The 16,984-nt window shown below is 51.7% G+C and overlaps 1 protein-coding gene across 9 annotated transcripts in view; it reads left to right on the plus strand.

Moving 5' to 3' along the window:
• Positions 1 to 434: 434 nt before the first annotated feature.
• The window catches only part of MICALL2 (MICAL like 2), a 34,028-nt gene continuing 17,478 nt past the window's right edge, over positions 435 to 16,984 (plus strand). For 2 of the 9 annotated variants that reach the window (XM_043523909.1, XM_043523912.1), the window contains exons 1-3: positions 437 to 1,777; positions 10,591 to 10,639; positions 15,468 to 15,609. In XM_043523909.1, the coding sequence (XP_043379844.1) occupies positions 1,635 to 1,777; positions 10,591 to 10,639; positions 15,468 to 15,609 (334 nt within the window). In that variant the 5' untranslated portion in view covers positions 437 to 1,634. Of the gene's footprint in view, positions 1,778 to 8,681; positions 8,972 to 10,590; positions 10,640 to 15,467; positions 15,610 to 16,984 lie in introns of those variants that run through there. The other 7 variants (XM_043523906.1, XM_043523907.1, XM_043523908.1 and 4 more) reach the window with 6 other exon arrangements.

The raw sequence follows: 16,984 nt of genomic DNA on the forward strand, positions 1-16,984 counted from the left end.
CCCGGGGCTGGTTCTGCAGCTCCATGGTCTCCACCTGGCTTGGGCTAGGGCCTGCACCCAGCGCTCTCTGGGCGTCTCCCAGGGCAGCGAAGGAGCAGAGCCAGAGAGCAGCACCCCCGCTCCCTGGCAGGGCTTGGCCTGCACAGGTAGATCAAGGTTTCCTGGGGCCCTGGGCCAGAGCAAGTGGGGGGCCCTTCCAGGAGCTGCTGCCCCCGTTCTGCTCCTTCAAACCCTTCCCGGGGCACTGCCCCTGTTTGCCCCCCCCCGCAGCCACTTCTGCGGGGGGGCCGGGCCGGGTCGGGGCACTGGGGCTTCTCCCGCCCCGCCCGCTCGGCGCTTCTGCCGGGCACACGGCCGGGGGCGCTGGGCTGGAGCTTCCCCCGGCGCCGCTGCGTGCCCCGCGACCCTGCTCACCCGCGCTGGGGCCGGCGCCCTGCCCCAGAGAAGGGGCCTCTCTCCCGGCCGTGGGGGCGCCCTGATCCCTCCCCCCGCTCCTCCCCTGTGCTCTCCCCGCCTCTTCCCCACAGATCCGGCTGCGGCTCGGCTCCTTCCCGCACACCCGGCAGGCTGCAGCCGGGACCCGCTGGCGGGGTAGGGCACCGGAGCGGGGCCGCAGGACAGGCTGCGCCTTGGGCGGCGAGCGGGACTCGGCGGCGGCTCCCCGCGTCCGGGGCTGGGAGTCGGGAAGCTCCTGACACCCTCTGGGGCTGCCGCGGGCTCCCTCCGCTAGATACAGCCGGGCTGAGGCCAGCTTCATCGGCCCCCCCCAGCAGTGTGCGCCAGCATCGCCTGCACCGCGCCCGCCCCCCCCAGCAGTGACCGGAGGAGGGTCTTGCACCAGCATCGCTTGCACCGCGCCCGCCCCCCCCAGCAGTGACCGGAGGAGGGTCTTGCACCAGCATCGCTTGCACCGCGCCCGCCCCCCCCCAGCAGTGACCGGAGGAGGGTCTTGCACCAGCATCGCCTGCACCCCGCCCCCCCCCAGCTGTGACCGGAGGAGGGTCTTGCTCCAGTATCGCTTGCACCTCCCCCCCCCAGCTGTGACCGGAGGAGGGTCTTGCGCCAGCATCGCTTGCACCCGGCCCGCCCCCCCCAGCAGTGACCGGAGGAGGGTCTTGCGCCTGCATCGCCTGCACCTCCCCCCCCCAGCTGTGACCGGAGGAGGGTCTTGCACCAGCATCTCCTGCACCCCCCCAGCAGTGTCTGGGGGAGGGTCCTGCACCAGCATCTCCTGCACCCCCCCCAGCAGTTTCTGGGGGAGGGTCCTGCACCAGCACCCCCTGCACCCCCTCCCCAGCAGTGACGTGAAAGGGGCAGGAACTAGCCTTGCCTACACTCATCCCCAGCAGTGCCGGGGGAGGGCTTGTGCCAGCAGTGGCAGGGGCTGGTCGCAGCAAACCTTTTCTTGCCTGCAGAAGCGGCCTGGGAGGTTGGTAGCAAAAGCACTTTGCAGCAGGTGAAGGATCTGGGTCTGTCACAGAACCAAGCTGGTGGAGTTTGGGGCTCTTCAGTTCCTGGCATCGCTAAGTGCTGCTCTGGATGTCAGATTTTCCACCGGGAGCATCGCAGCAGGGATCTGTCTTGCCTCTCCGGTACTTGCCTAACCCCGGTCTCTGACTGCCCCCCTACCCAGAATGGCAGCCATCAAAAACTTGCAGCTGTGGTGCAAGCAGCAGTGTGAAGGCTACCGGGATGTCAGCATCACCAACATGACCACCTCTTTCCGGGACGGCCTGGCATTCTGTGCCATCCTTCATCGGCACAAACCAGACCTCATGTGAGTAACGGGGAGCTTCAGGTGCCCCTCCTCCTCTGTGTTGGTTCCTTCTAGTATCTTGCCTTACGAGTTCTCCTGCATTTGATCCAAATTCTGTCTCCCTCCCATGGAAATCTGGTGTCCTCTCACTTGTAAATTATTCATGCCAGAAACACTGAGGAGTCATGGAGCTGAGGTTATAAAAATGGTTGCTCATCTTAGAATATCAGGGTTGGAAGGGACCTCAGGAGGTCATCTAGTCCAACCCCCTGCTCAAAGCGGGACCAATCCCCAATTGGCCCCCTCAAGGATTGAACTCACAACGCTGGGTTTAGCAGGCCAATGCTCAAACCACTGAGCGATCCCTGCCCCCCATTAAATTTAAGAGTCATTTAAAACTTGACTGGAAAAATGCCCCACAGAAAATCCTGGCAGGGCCATGCACTGAATGACTTAATAGCCGCTTCAGGGTTCCCATGCACAATTATGTTTCTCAGCACTCAGTACTGGATCTCTCTTCTGTAGCACGGGGACGGGGGGGTTGGTTGGGTGGCTGGAGTGTTGGACAGGGAGCGGCAGGGATGTCTTTCTGTGCTAGGTATCATGGTCTTTCCCATGGAACTTCAGTGCATAGTACCCACCTGAGTGCCACCTGGGCTGCTGGAAGAAATTGGGTTGTGAGTTCATTCTCTGTCCTGCCCTATTGCACGGGGGCAAGGGAGACTGGGTTGGCATGTGAGTCTGGGTTTCGAGGACCATGGCAATGGGGGAAGAGTCAGAGTGTAGTGTCCCAAAGCATTAACTGTGACTCGGGCTGCCCTTGAGCACTGTGGCCTTTATGGGGTGGGAGCACTGTCCTGAGTGCCATCTCTTTCAGCTCCTTGAGGTGCTCTCTGGTGTTAGCAGCTATTTTAGCTCAGTCCAGGTGTGTGATTTGCCTAGCGCAGGAGTTTGTGTCCAGTTAATGGCAGCGCCTGGTCTTGTCCAGTTGGGCCTGCTGCAGGGCCGTGACCTCGTGTTTGGGGGCCTGTGTGGCTGGGGGCTTGCTGAGTGCTAGCTGCATTAGCCTAATAGAATGCTCAAGCTGTGTGCCCTGTTGGTCCCAGGCTATGAGGGAGACAAGGTCGGCGAGGTGATATCTGTTATTGGGCCAACTTCTGTTGGTGAGGGAGACAAGCTTTCGAGCTTACACAGAGCTCTTCTTCAGACCTGAAGCTGGTCTCTCTCACCAACAGAAGTCTGTCCAATAAAAGATATCCCCTCCCCCACCTAGTCTGTCTACAATGCTACAGACTCTTCCAGCCCTGGGTAGATGGTGTTCTGCTTTGGCACTGAAGTAATTGTGCTGTCATGAAAGCAGAAAACCTCCGAGCCAATGGCTTGTTTCTCCCCGTTCACACTCCTTTCTTCTCCTTAGCGAGTGCGGAAAGGCTGGGGCTGAGCTGTAAACAGTTAAAATATGTCCCTTCTGTTGCTAAACAAGTTTAAACGCCAGTTGGGAGATGTTTGCTTCTTTGCAATTAATGTTTGTTTAGGCTCCACTTTCCATGCTGTGCCAAATGCCAATTTCATCAGTTATTAGCTGGCCAATAAATGCTAGTTAAATACAACAACAACAACAAAAACCCTGGGAATTTCCAGGCAGGATTCCATGCTGGGGAGCTGAAAGGAGCCATGCTGGAAGGAAACTACTCCTTCCACTGACTGCCTCTTCTCCGTCCCCCATCCCATGGCCTCTTCCATGGAAACACAGAGTGAGTGGCTGCTTTCAGAAGAGCTCTTCGACAGCCCACAGACAGAGCTCAGTAGCTGCCTGCTTGTCACCAATTGCTTGTTTGCCGATTTAGAGCCCAATCCTGTGAGGGAATGGGAGCCCTCAACTCCCAGTGACTTCATTTTGCACTAAGGGCATCTCCAGGAGGCCAGGCTGCTCAGCCTGTTACACCGCTGTCCCATAGGGTTTAGGTCTTGCCTTCTTTTTCCGCGGCTGGTGGTGTCTGACTCAACAGCTGCATTAGGAAAGGAAGGGCTAAGTGCTGCGTTCTGGGTTCTTTTTGTTGCGTTCTGGGTTCTTTTTACTGTGTAATTTTAGCTTGAAGGCTAGTAACACAAGAAGTGTGAGAACAAAGCCAGGGGGCAGGGAGAGAATTTCTCTGTCACATTGATGGGAGTACTTGGGTCCCCTGTGATAGGCCATGTCAGTCTGGCAAGGAATTAAATTGTCTCTTCTATTCTTGGGGCTCTTCTCCGATTCCTTGGACTGTGCCCTCCTGCCTAGGCTGTCCTGTGTGGTCTGTTCAGTTTTCTGTGGGGAAGCCTCTCTTACAGGTGTCTCACTTCTTGCTTTAACCTAAGGAAGTGGCCGTCCATCCCCGCTCACCTCTCTCCTGTGACTGTGGGTTTCCTTGAACTTTGCTTCTGTGCTTTAAAGAGGCTGTCACCAGCAAATGAATTACTTGTTTGACCGGCAGGAGCAGCCACCCAGTCCATGGCAGTCTTTCTGAAACATGCATCCGATGAAGTGAGCTGTAGCTCACGAAAGCTTATGCTCAAATAAATTTGTTAGTCTCTAAGGTGCCACAAGTCCTCCTTTTCTTTTTCTGAAACTAGTTTTTCCTCCATTATTTGATCAGGTGCCATTGCCTTGCTCTGTTTACTTCTTGCCACCTCACCGTGTTTACTGTCTTGGAGGTTCTCTGCAGGACTCTAAATGTTCCCCTGCCTGCCTTCAATCCAGAGTCAGTGACATGGTAAATGCCTGTGGCAGCAGGTTATGTGGCTCCCGGACACTCAGAAAGGACCTAGCCATGTCCTAGCTGGCCTTGTATTGAATGGGTGTCACACCGTATCAAACATGGACGCTTGGGCAGGGGATTGGCTACCTGAGCTCCAGGGAAATTCCCTGTTTGCCAGTCCAGGGGGTACATATAATGCTTAGGCTGCATGTTTAAAACAGGGGATAGACACACTTTAAATAAATCTCTCTGTTCACTAAAGCTGCAAACACTTGTGATTTCTCCCTGTTTTTTTTGGTTTAATTCTGGCGCAGAGCATTTCAGGTGCAGCCGTGCTCAGACAGACAAGTGCAGGTGAAATTATGACAAGGCCTTTGGGACTGGTCTCCCTGTTCATATTAACAATAGCAGAGTCACACAACAAAGCAGCTGGTGTACGACTGGCAGGTTAAGGTGCTGCTGGGTGGAGATGATACCTTTACACGCTTGGTGTCGGAAGTTGCAGGAGGCCATGGGAAGCTCCAGAAGCTTGGATTTTTTTTTTTAAATTCCTGCGAATCTGTGAGCTTGGTACCCTTGCAACAGAGCTAATTCGTGTCTATAAATCGCGGATTGAATGTTGATCTGTAAATCTGCAGAGATTGTTTTGCAACATGTTTTCTTCTCTTGGCTTACACAGATGACATTTTAGCTCCGGGGGTATGCTATGGAGAGGGTGTTTCTTGCTCCGGGAGGCATGGGGAGTAGCAGGAGACTTCAGGCAGTCAGCAAAGCTTTAACAACATTGCGGTTTTCTGTTCTGGGGTTTGCAGTCCATAGGTCGGTGGGGAGGCTGATATAACGTCTTTTCCCTCTTCCTGTTTCCTGCCAGAAAACATGTGAAGGGAAAGATTACTTCTTCCAAATTTAGCTGAGGTCAGGCAGCAGTGGCAAGAGGTTCTACGCTCTGTGCACTGGGCAGCCTGCATACAACTAGAACTGCATTCCCCACGTGCTCTAGGAGACTAGGGCATGTTGGACTTTGTTAGGAAAGAAACCCAGGACTGAATGAATTTGGAATTAAATTCCCCTTTCGCTCCAATAAGATTAAGATTTCTTAATGTCCCGTATACACAGTCCATGCACCGCTCCAGGCAGGTTTGTGCCCATGATGAGTGGGGAATGAATACAGAGCATTAATTTATTCTTGTCAGAAGAAGGTGAAGCTTCCCAGCTGCAGGATCCAAGATGTGAACTCTGCAGTGTTCTCACCTTGGCATCAGCTGGGGGTGTGATATGTTGCTAGTCCTGTTAGTGGGTTTTGAGTCTGTACTGATAAGTGAGTCTGGAAAAGCAGAGAAACTGTGCTCTGTCATTCACTCTCTCTGGTATTAATTCCAGATGTTTTAGGGACGTTTTGGTGGAAAGGTTTTGATTAAGCTCTGTCTTCTTTCCTTCCCTCTTCCCTGCCGCCCATTGGTGATATTCTTTCTCGGGTTGCTAACTAACTGTAGCTCACGGAAGCTTATGCTCAAATAAATTTGTTAGTCTCTAAGGTGCCACAAGTACTCCTGTTCTTTTAACTGTTAATAGGTCAGCATATGGGAATTTAGAGGGGGTATGAAATCCCCTGGCAGGCTGCAGGCTGCATAGAGTTGGATGGCTGGAACTGGTGAGCTGTGAACAGTATCTGTCTGCTCTTATTCTCCAGGAGACCTTAGCATGGTTGTTATCAGCTAGCTGGAATGAGAGCAGCCAGGCGAGTTTGCTCCATAGGGGACAGCAAGTCTAGGAGGCAGACAGGAATGGAGTGGATTGGGCAAGGGGAGCCCAATCAGACTGCGGCAGCGAATTTGCATATAAGTGCAGAGTCATACAATTTGCTTGTCTTTCTTGTTACCTGGAAAATCAACAAACCAAAGCATTCTTGGAGCCACTAGATTAGAAAGGCTAACAGACTCTGTCCTCCCAGAAGCCGTTTCTCTGGGCGGCTCCAGTAAAAGATATTACCTCCTCCATACTTGTCCCTCTACATAGCAAACTAAAGGATGAGCATGGATTGCAGTTCAGCACCGTTCAGGTTGGGCTTTGCATTTTAGGTGCCATTGCTTAGGGCTATTGCCAAGGCCGCACAGAGCCCTAAGCAAAGTCAGACTTGTTGAGCTTCACCCATGTCTTTTTATCTGTAGCTGATTCTCCAGGGCCTTTGAGCTGGTTTGCCAGTAGCTTGGTGGCTGATCGAAGGGGGTGTGTGCATGTGCGTGCGTGCATGCGTGCATGGGCATAAACCTAGGGCTCCGCTGCCCGTGCTGTAGCCAGCACAAGCATGTCCTGTGTGGAAGAGCTGGCTGCCAAGAGACAGTCCCGTTTGTGCAGGAACAGGTCAGGTTTCTCCTCTGCAAGTTTCTCCTGTGCTGTCATAGGGCCTTTACTACTTGCAAGGGATCCTTTGAACTGGGAAGGTTTCACTGTTCCCAGGGAACCCCATGTAGAGACCCGGGGCATTGTCTGGACCTTTCTCCACAGGCAGCCTTTGGGTTGCTTCCTGTTCTCAGTCACAGGGTGAGCAGCTGCGGAATCCCATTGTGCTGTTGCATCCTATGGCTGGCTTGCAGGAGCAGACAGGATCTTCCCTATGGAAACACATGTGCTAAGGAGGGATCATGACAAACGCTGCAAGCTGGAGATGGTAGGGCTGGAGTAGCTCCTTGGGAGCGGGGCCATCTCAGCCAGCTGAATGAAAACTTTGTTCAGGGGCTTAAAATTGCACTTTCCTGAGCGAACAAACTCCATTCTTCCCCACTGCCCCGAGCCTTCCACCAGGGTCTGGTAAATGCATCTCTTCACTTCCCAATGAACTGAGTTCCCCTTTGCCTTCTCAGTGGAGAAATCTTGTGGTCCGGTTTAGTTCTCCCTTTGTATTCATGTTGTTCCTGTAAGATTATAGATAAGTTGATCCAGAGAGCAACTGATACTACAGACTAGAAAGAGCATTAGCTAGATCAACTCCCTAGGGAAAAATCTGATGTAATCTTGTTAATAAGACTAGCCATTAAGATGACTAGCCAATGAGGGAAACAGCGTTTGGGGTACATGGCATGAAGAGGAGAGACGCCTTTTAGTGAGGCTCTCTAGGTGGAACAATCGCCAAACAGCCTGGCTGTGTACATTCTCTTCAGAGAGAACTGCAAGCGGATTTTTCAATTATCCTTCAGCAGAGAGAAACCCAAATTCTTACCTCCAGGCTCCATCGCACATGGCCTTGATGTTGTCTCCACTTTCACTGGTGTAAATGGAATTCAGAAATGCAGCCTCGTGACATGGAGGTGACGGGGAATGTGACTGATGCCAAATCAATGAATCTGGCATTATTTTAAACCTCTGGCACGGAGATTTTTTTTTTTTTTTTATTTCCCACATCTCTGCTTTTGGCAGGTTGAAAGATACAGAGCAAAGCCTGGGCTTGCCCTGGCTCTGTGGTGCTTTCCATTGCTCAGTGCAGTCTGATTGGACTTGCTGTGAGAGGACACATTCCTTGAGCTGCTGCTCGCTCTCTCCTCAGCACTATGTCAAGCTTCCTTAAAATCAGAGAAGCTGGAGATGTAAAACAATTGCTAGGTTATCTTCTCCAACTCCTGCCCATGCTGGGGTTTTCCCCTACAGTATATTCTTAAGTGCTTTGTCCAGCCTGGCTTTAAATGACTCAAGCGAGGAGTCCCTTTGGCAGATTATTCCACAGTCTAGCAGATTTTGATGTTCATCTTACATTTATCTTTGCAGTTCCTGGGGGTGTGAGCAGAAAACAGCCTGCAGTGAGGGGAGAGTTGGCTGTGCATGCTGCTATCCATGGCACAGAGCTGCCTGTTGTTTTCATTGGCATTTTGGGTGTTAGTTGTACCGACTGGCGTGATCCAAGCTCTCGCGTGGGGATGTGAGAGTGAGAGAAGGGCTTGTAACTGACTGGCTCCCTGGGCTGGGGGCAGGAGGGACCCATATGGTTTGTCTGAGGTGAAGCGGGATGATTTTAATTGTTGTCTCAGTGATACAGTCTGCTTCCTTAATAAAGCAGAATAATAAATAAAATACTCCTTTTAAGCTACTATTGTAAGGAAGGGAAATCCCCACCCAGGAGCCCGTGGGGACAAGGAATGAATGGGATGGTTTGGCAAGTCTTACTCCATTCTCCAGCCTGGCGGGTGGAGGATTCTGGGTTGCTCCTTGTCTTTATGCACTTCTTGGGGGAGTTCAGAAGTGGGATTTCGACATCAAACCCCAGCTCATTCTCCATCTGCCTGGCTCACCAGTTCCTGGGGGTGAACTCTCAGTTCTGCTTGGAAGGTGGGACCCTGGATCCAGATGAAAGAAATAGAGAAGAGGTGGCGGTTTGTGCCTTGGATGAAAGGAAATTATTTAAAAGACAGCCCACTCTGATCTGTTTGAAATCTGAAGTCGGCAACTGGTGTTTTTCAAACCCCTCTGTTATTGAAGGACAAATGTCACTGTAAGTTTGGAGCAGGGGATTGTCCTTCACGTATTTTAAGGGACATCCCTTATTTGCCTAATGTTCGTGTCTTGTATTAAGTATATAAAGGACAGACTTTGTCCCATATTTTCAGTAGCAGTCATGCAAATGATCCTGTGTGTGATATAAACTCATGCATTTGTGCTATTAATAGAACTGTGTGTGGCAGCTTTATCCTGGATTTTTCATATAGTTGTCCTTTATTCCCTTTAAATAGAAACGGTTGCGTGAGTTTGTGGGGTGAATTGGTGTGTATTAAGGGAAGGCTGTTTGAGAACGTAAGAAAACCCAAGTTTTTGGCCTACATTTTTGCAAAATGTCATATGAATAATTCTTTCTCTTGTAATTAATGAGAAGTTTCCCTTCATGCTATAAACATTCTGCTGCATGTTTTCAGCCCCAAAACTGTAGCATGGTGATAACTGGAGAGAAACTGAGTAGTAATAAAAACGGCTCTGGCTAGCCACTGTCCAGGTTGAGAAGAGCAACAGCATCGTTGATAGAAAGCAAACTCGATTTCTAAAATGATTTCTGCTTTCTTAATCTGCATGTTGTACAGCAGGTGAAAATATTTCTTGCTCAGGCCCAAGTCTGGTAGAGCATGTAACAGCAGAGAACGGGGTCAGGGAAGAGACAGGATCTGAATCCAGAACTTGGACCTGCTGCTCCCTGAGCTCACAGGAGGTGAATGTATCATAGAAGTGCATGATATTCACAGCTTTCCTGGAGGAGGGGGATGACTCTTGCTGCCAAGGCTGCTGGAGGAAGAGAGGACCGGAGCCAAGGCTCTTCTGATGCTGGAAGTCTCTGAGGGTCTGGTAGTTCTGGGGCGGGCACAGGGATCTGCATGTGACCATTAGGGGAATGCTGTGCCTTAGGGAGCAGCGATGATGATATAAATACGAGAGGTGTGTCCTGCCTGGCAGCAGTGATCCTTGGGGGTGTGGGGAAGGAGCAAGGGTTTCATGAAGGCAGCAGGTAAAAGCCTTCACCTCTCCCGCACTGCAGAAGCCATGAATCTGTACACTATGTTTGGCTGGCGTGGCATAGCCCACTCTGAGGGTGGGGAGGCCAGCATGGCCAGCACTGGAAGACAGGGAGCCGAAACGGTGCTCCAGTCGCAGATGGCAGGGAAGTCCCAGCTGTGCTGGTGGAGTCTCCCGTGCTGAGCTCACACCTTTGTCCGCAGGAGGTACTGGAGTGCCTTTACCAATGGGAGCCTCTGGGCTCGTCTTTAGTGAAGATGCTACTCCCGTCGGCGTAGTTAATCCACCTCCCCAAGAGGCTGTAGCTATGTGGATGAGAGAAGTTCTCCCGCCAGCATAGCGCTGGGATTTAGGTTGGTATAACTACATTGCTCAGGGGTGTGGATTTTTCACACCCCTGAGCCATGGGGTTACACCGATATAAGTCTGTAGTGTAGACCTGGCCTCCGATGGAATTGCTGGGGTGTGTCTGGTGGCAGTCAAAGCAGGAAGGAAGCTGCCACTCTCTTCCCAAAGAGCCAGGCTGCGAGGGTCTCAGGGAGCTGGAATGGAAGTGGCGTGCTCTGGATTACCAACGCCCAGCTAAACTCTTTCTCCTCTTCTGTGTTTCAGAGACTTCAACGTCCTGAGTAAGGAAAATGTTTATGAGAACAACTCTCTGGTAAGTGGGATTTGCAGTTCTGCTTTCTGCTGTTAATCACGGTGGGCTGTGCCCAGGGCAGCCCCAATTCCCCTGTGGTGTGGCGTTCTCTGCATGGTGCTCTACTACTCGTCCATGCCTGGAGCAGATCACAGTTAACCGGTAGTAACTCAGGGAATGGAGCATGTTTATGACACACTCAGACCCGCTGGCTTATTCTACGTGCATCTGCTCTGGTGACTCTAGCAAACATTTTCCAACTTCCCCGGCTGTTGTAAAGCACCGTAAGGCCGTTCAGCTTTCTTAACTGCCTGTGCCCTGTCACCTCTCTTTAGACAGGGATCCCCAGACAGGGGCTTTGTCATCTCCCAGCACTGAGTGCTCTGCCAGCTCGCCATGAAAAGCGGGGCAGCTTGTGCAATGGAACGGCCTGCGGATTCTCCATCCTCACCGGCTTCTCAGTGCGGGGCAGCTCTTTTATGGAGCAAGCAGCGAGGAAAGGCACTTTGGAAGGGCCGTGTGGCGTGCAGCTCTCTGCATGTGAAGTGCTGATAGATACCACTGCAAGGAGCAGAGGAGGCAGACGCTTGACTGCTAGAGAGAGAGAGAGGCCCGGCTGGTGGTGGAATGGCAGCATGTGTTGCTGCTCCCCGAATCAGCAGCTTTTAAGGATGTGCTCTGTGCCTTGGGCCGCCAGGGCTGGGAGCGCTGCCCCAGGGCATGTAGGACGTCTCTCTTGTAACCCAGCCAATGCTCAGGCTTCAAGTGGAGACTAGCCATGCTACTGTGGGGCCTTTGGAGGAGGAGGTGCAGGAGGTACTCTGCAATGGGGCGTGGGCTGGGGTATGGGAGCAGAGAATTAAGGGGATGGCTGAGCTCTCCTCTGCCACAGGCTCTTCAGTAAAGGTACTGGTAGGAGGGCTCCTGTTCCTGTCCTCTTTGGGAGCTCCCTGCACAGCCGTCTCGGCCAGGCTTTGGGGGTGGTGTGCTCTGTGTAACGAAGGAGCGAGCCCACGTTTCCCCATTGCCCCGGTGTGTCTGTTGGGCAGGTGTGGCCGTGGACTCCCTTGCTGGGAGTCAGAAAGTCCCCCTTCCCCTCTGCCTGCCCGAGCTGGGAGACCACGGAGACTGGGGCAGAAGGGCTGGCGGTCGAAGGAGGGAGAAATCTGCAGGGAGGAGATGCATTAATGTACTGGCTGTGTGCTGCTTCCAAGAGATCAGAGGGCGACTTGGTAGGTAGCTTGAAGCAAGAGAGGGTAAGGGGGTCCCCCCACCTCTCTCCCTGCAGAGATATGTGCTGAGAGAAGGTGGGGCAGTTCTAGAGCCTTCGTCCCTGCTGGATTTGCTACTCCAGCTTGGGAACTGGTCAGGCTGGGGCTGCGCTTTCCCTCCTTCCTCCATAAAGGAATAGAGCTCAGGTCACCCACCCACTCCCTGCGCTAGCTCCAAAAGCCAAGCGTGGGATGAGTCCTTGAAGAAAGGAATTTTTCCTGCCTTCCCCCATAAAAGATGGGCCGCAGATACAGCTGCTGTTCCCTTCAGGGCTGGCACTGGCCCATGCTCACTTCACTGCCGCTTGGAGTGAGGCTGGAATGTGAACAAACACGTCTCTTGTTCTCTTCCGAGTCCAAACAGCTACCTCCTTTTCGGGTGACGCATGGCCCTGCAGCCAGGACAGCAGAGGTGGTGGTCCAGTTTGAGTCACTGGCCCCACACCGTGTGTATCTGATCCTACTCCCCCAGGAACTGTCCCCTGATGTCCTTGCCCGCCTTTGCCCCAGGTTTCTCCCACATCCAAGTGTAATGTGAGCTGCTGGGCAGGGGACAAGCAGTGTGTGTGTGAGTGAGAGAGACTGAGGATCATGGGGGAGCGTGGCTGCAAGTGGTGGCATGGGGCGGAGGAATTAGTAAGGGTGTTTCAATTATGACTTAGCAGCAGCATTGTGCCTGTGATGGAGAGTCCTCTCCTTAAAACTCTGGGCTCATGTGGGGTTGGAAGTCATGTCTGAGTCTTTCGATTCCACCATCTCAACCTTTCGCGTCCTGTTTCTCCCTCCATCAGACCTTCACCCTCTGTTCCTCTCTGTCTCCACTCCTGTACGTTAGGATGTGTCCCGAAGGGGAAGTCAGGTAATTCTCTTGTTTCTGTGTGGGTGCTGTGCACTACCATAGCAGGCTTTCCTGGGTACCAACCACCGGCTTATAGCAGTGCCAGGCTGATGAAGTCGCTCCTCCCCATTTAGTATTCACATCAAGCTGCGTTTACAGATGCTCAGCAAGGATGCTCTGAAGTTCTGGAGGGCTGTTAGCTTCCTGTGCATGGCTGAGGGCTTCCCTTCCACAGAGAAACTTGGCTGTTTTCTTTCTTTCTTTCTCTCTGTGAAATGAACTGTTCAGGCTGCCTCAGCTGGTTTTATTAATGAAAATGTGTGTACACTCACCGGGTCCATATTGTCTCTTCTCTCCCATGTCTGTCTCGCCCTCTGTGTCTTTCTCCATTTCTTGGTCTCTGCCGTCTTCATGTCCTTTATTTTTTCAGTCTCTCCTCCCTCCTTCTCCTGTTTCTATAAGGTAACGTGTCCCTGTGCTAATAAGACACAGAGGGGGTGGGCCACCCGTGCCTCTCTCCACCACCAGACTGGCTCTCCTTGAGCTTGTGACTGTCTTGGGACACGTATGGGACTAACTTCTCCCACAGCTGTTTCCCCTGCTTTGTTCAGATCCTGCTGCTGCCTCGCTGCTCTTAGGCTTCTTTTCGGGGGCTTTATTATACAACTGGAAAAATCTGTTCCAGTCTGAAACTCTCCATACAAGGTCTTGAGGCGAGGAAGAATGTGGCTTTTACCAGATGCCAAAAATGATCTGTTGGGCTGTTTTTTGTTACTAGAAGTGAAATATGTAAATAAGGGGAAGATGTTTGTTCATTTTCCTTCACTACTACTGGGAGGCAGTGCGGCCTAATTGAGAGAGAGAGCGCACACTAGACTGGGACTCAGGAGACCTATTCCTGGCTCTGCCGCTGGCCTGCTGGGTGACCTTGGGCAAGTCACTTCTGGGTTTCAGTTTCCCCATCTCTAAAATGACACTTCTCTCCTCTGTAAAGCACTTTGAGATCAACTGGTGAAAAGTGCTATATAAATATTATTATTAAGCCCCTCATTTCCCAGGCAGTTAGTTGGAATAGTGGCAACTCACCTTGGGTTGTGATCTTGTTAGATCTCGGTATTAGGAAAGGAGAGGGCCAAGGAACCCCTCCATGCTGCAGGCGCTGACGACACTGATTCAGCAGAAGGCCCTTTTTCCCTCTTAGGCCCTATCTCCACGAAGTACAGCTGTCTTTATGTATCTTTTTGTAATGCTCTGAGCTGATCTAGTACCAACAAACACAGGTGTGTCCCCCCACAGCATCTTTTTGTTTCCCGGCACGAGCGTGTACCAGCAGTGTAGACGCACCTATTGCACGGCCTGTCTGTGTCAGTGCGTCCTAGGACAAGCTAGGCAATTGATGCTGCCATAACTACTTGGCGGTAAGCATGTGTTCTGACCATCCAGTTAAAGATTTTTTGGAAAGACCCAATGAAAAATAGGGCAGTTGGCTCGTTAAAAAAGTCGTTTGTCTCTCCTAAACAGGGACAGCTGGCTTGTAGGTCAGATCCATTATATTACTGTGCCAGACAGGAAGGGCTCTCGTAGCGTTAGACTCTGTCTTTAAGACTTTCATCCATTCTTTCGGCTGTAGCCCTGTGTCTGGCTCTTTGAAATGCTGATCTCTCCTTGGCATTATGAAGGGGATGTTCCAACAGAGAGGGTATTTGAGCTCTCTCTCTAAGCCAGGAAGGAGGGATGGAGAAGGGCCTTGGCCAAAGCGCTGCGGGGAAGCAGAGAGAGACAGAGTAGCTGCAGGGATATTGCTCTTTTCCTGGGTCCAATGAAGTCTCTTGTTCAGTGTTGGAAGAAAGTCGCTCTGTATTTCTTTACCTTCTGTCCCCCTAACACTAGTACACTGGGCAGCACCGGTGAGCAATTTTTGCCCCAAGTACCTGGTATGTTAGGCAGCACCGAAGTTGTTAATCCGAATTAGAAATGCATGATTTGAGCAGAGGCTTGGGAGCCAGGAAGTCTTTGATTCTACTTTTGCCTCTGATCCGTCTGCGGCCTTAGCCAAGTGGCTTCATTTTTACTGCTGTAGCTTGCCTGTTGGTCATATAGGGAACGACGTTCACCTCATGTGGGGGATTGTGAAGCTTAATGTTTGTAAAGGTTTTGGAGTGAAAAGCAGTGTATAAACACCAAGGGCTTGTTGATGTGGCGAGTTCGTGCATGGTAAGCCAGGGTGTGAATCTACAACACGCAGGCTTGCTGTGCACTAGCTTGCAATGTAGACAAGACCCAAGTATCACTACCTACCAAAACCCCACTAATGGGAGCATTAAGAATGGGACTGAAACCTGCAAGCCAGGCCTCTAGGCCCAGACCCATAACATCCGGCTCAGCAGGGCCGCAACCTCTCTATCTACAAATATGCTCATACACGTATACAGAGCGCGAAACAGTCCCAAGGAAGAGCAGGAGAAACCCAGCTGAGTTCCAGTGGAATGAGCTGGGACCAGCCTGTCTGGCTGGATTTTGGGCTGTCAGCCTGAATTTCTCAATCTTGTGGCTGGAAGTCGTGACTGTCAGAGTTCCCGTAACAGCTGTATGATGTAGGAGCTGAACTAGCCCAGCTGTTCCCCCGGGGGGGAATAGGGGCCTGTGTGCTGCAGTGCTTCCTTACCTTTCTCCTAATGGATGGCTGACAGCTTCGGTCATTGGGCTAGCACAGACCCTTTTTCTTCTGTTCCCACTGCAGGCATTTCGAGTGGCTGAGGAACAGCTGGGCATTCCTGCCTTGCTGGATGCTGAGGATATGGTGGCTCTGAGGGTGCCAGACAGGCTGAGCATCCTCACCTACGTCTCTCAGTATTATAACTATTTCCATGGACGGTCACCAAGTAAGTAGCCCATCCCCTGGTGTGCCAGGCACCCTGCTCAGGATGGAATTCCACCTGGTCCTCCCACCCAGGCCCACCAGTCTGCAGTGAGGAAGCGCTCAACATTTAAGCAAATCAGATAGCTGTTACAATCTCCTGTGTGCATGCACCCCACCTTCCCCAGGCACCCAGGAAACGGGCTTATGTGAAACTTAGAGACTGAAATTTAGTGTTGACACGCCTAGGCGAAAAGCTCCTGTGGGAGCTGAGTGTATAGGCTATCCCCATGTAAGCATAGTTATACCGGCATAATTGCATCTACACTAGGGCGTTGGCCAATTTAGCTACGTCAGTAAAAAATCACACCCCTAGCTGACATAGTTCAACAGTAAAACTTTTAAGCGTAGACTCGGCCTAAGGGCTTCAGAGAATATTATTCTCACATAACCGAGTGTATGTTAACTACCATCCGTCGGGATTTACATGCACATTATGATAGATCTGGTTTGTATCTGGCTTTAAACTATTACAAATGAAATAATATGAGAAGCCAAACTCATGGGTTCTCCAAAGGACATTTTGGAGAGGTGACTTTTGGGGTGTGAATGGCTAGGCAGATAGAGCTCCAGCTGGAGAATGTGGATCTGGATTTTGAAACCAGGTTTTTTTCAAATAGCTGAATGTTCTCTCCACCCTCCACTTCATTCCTTGTCTCGTGTTTTTAAATCCATGTCAAAAAGTGAACACCAGCCAGAGTGCTTGTGGAGCACGGTGGGCTTTGTGCCAGGTTGGGGTCTCTCCTTCCATCCCCAGGGGAACTCGCCTACCACATCATTAAACACACCACATTTTTGTACCCTCCAGCGTCCTACAAAAAGTTTCAGTTGCGCTGAGAACACTGGGGTAAGTGTGTGTGTCCAAACCCACAGGCGTGCGAGGAATGTGCCCTCTGACACACAGCAGACTCTGAAGTCCAGCGGCAGTGACCCCTTGACTTCTGCGTCTTGTTTATTGCATATTCCTCACTGACGCCAGTCATTCTTTGCAATCCTGAGACCAGAGAATGGCTGATATGTACTGAGGCTGTGCACTGACATTAGAGCAGGACTGAAGTTCCCTTTGCTTGCACTGGGTTCTGGGAGTGGGAAGTTTGAATCTAGACCTTTCGCTGTGGCCCTGCTGGTCCCTGCGGTGAAATTGCACTTGCTATTTGTTTGGATAGCTTGCCGGAGTCTCCTCTGCAGGAGGCCACTTTCATACTGCTCCATGAATCGCTCTCCCTCTCTCGTGGCGTATTTACAGCTCTCTCGGGAATCTTTTTTTTTCAGATGGCTATTCCTTCACTTGGCTGTTTAAAACCAAAATTGCAGCTAGAATAATTCTTTGCTGTGTCCCA

Source organism: Chelonia mydas, chromosome 10 (assembly GCF_015237465.2).
Source record: "Chelonia mydas isolate rCheMyd1 chromosome 10, rCheMyd1.pri.v2, whole genome shotgun sequence".
Taxonomy (NCBI): Eukaryota; Metazoa; Chordata; order Testudines; family Cheloniidae; genus Chelonia; species Chelonia mydas.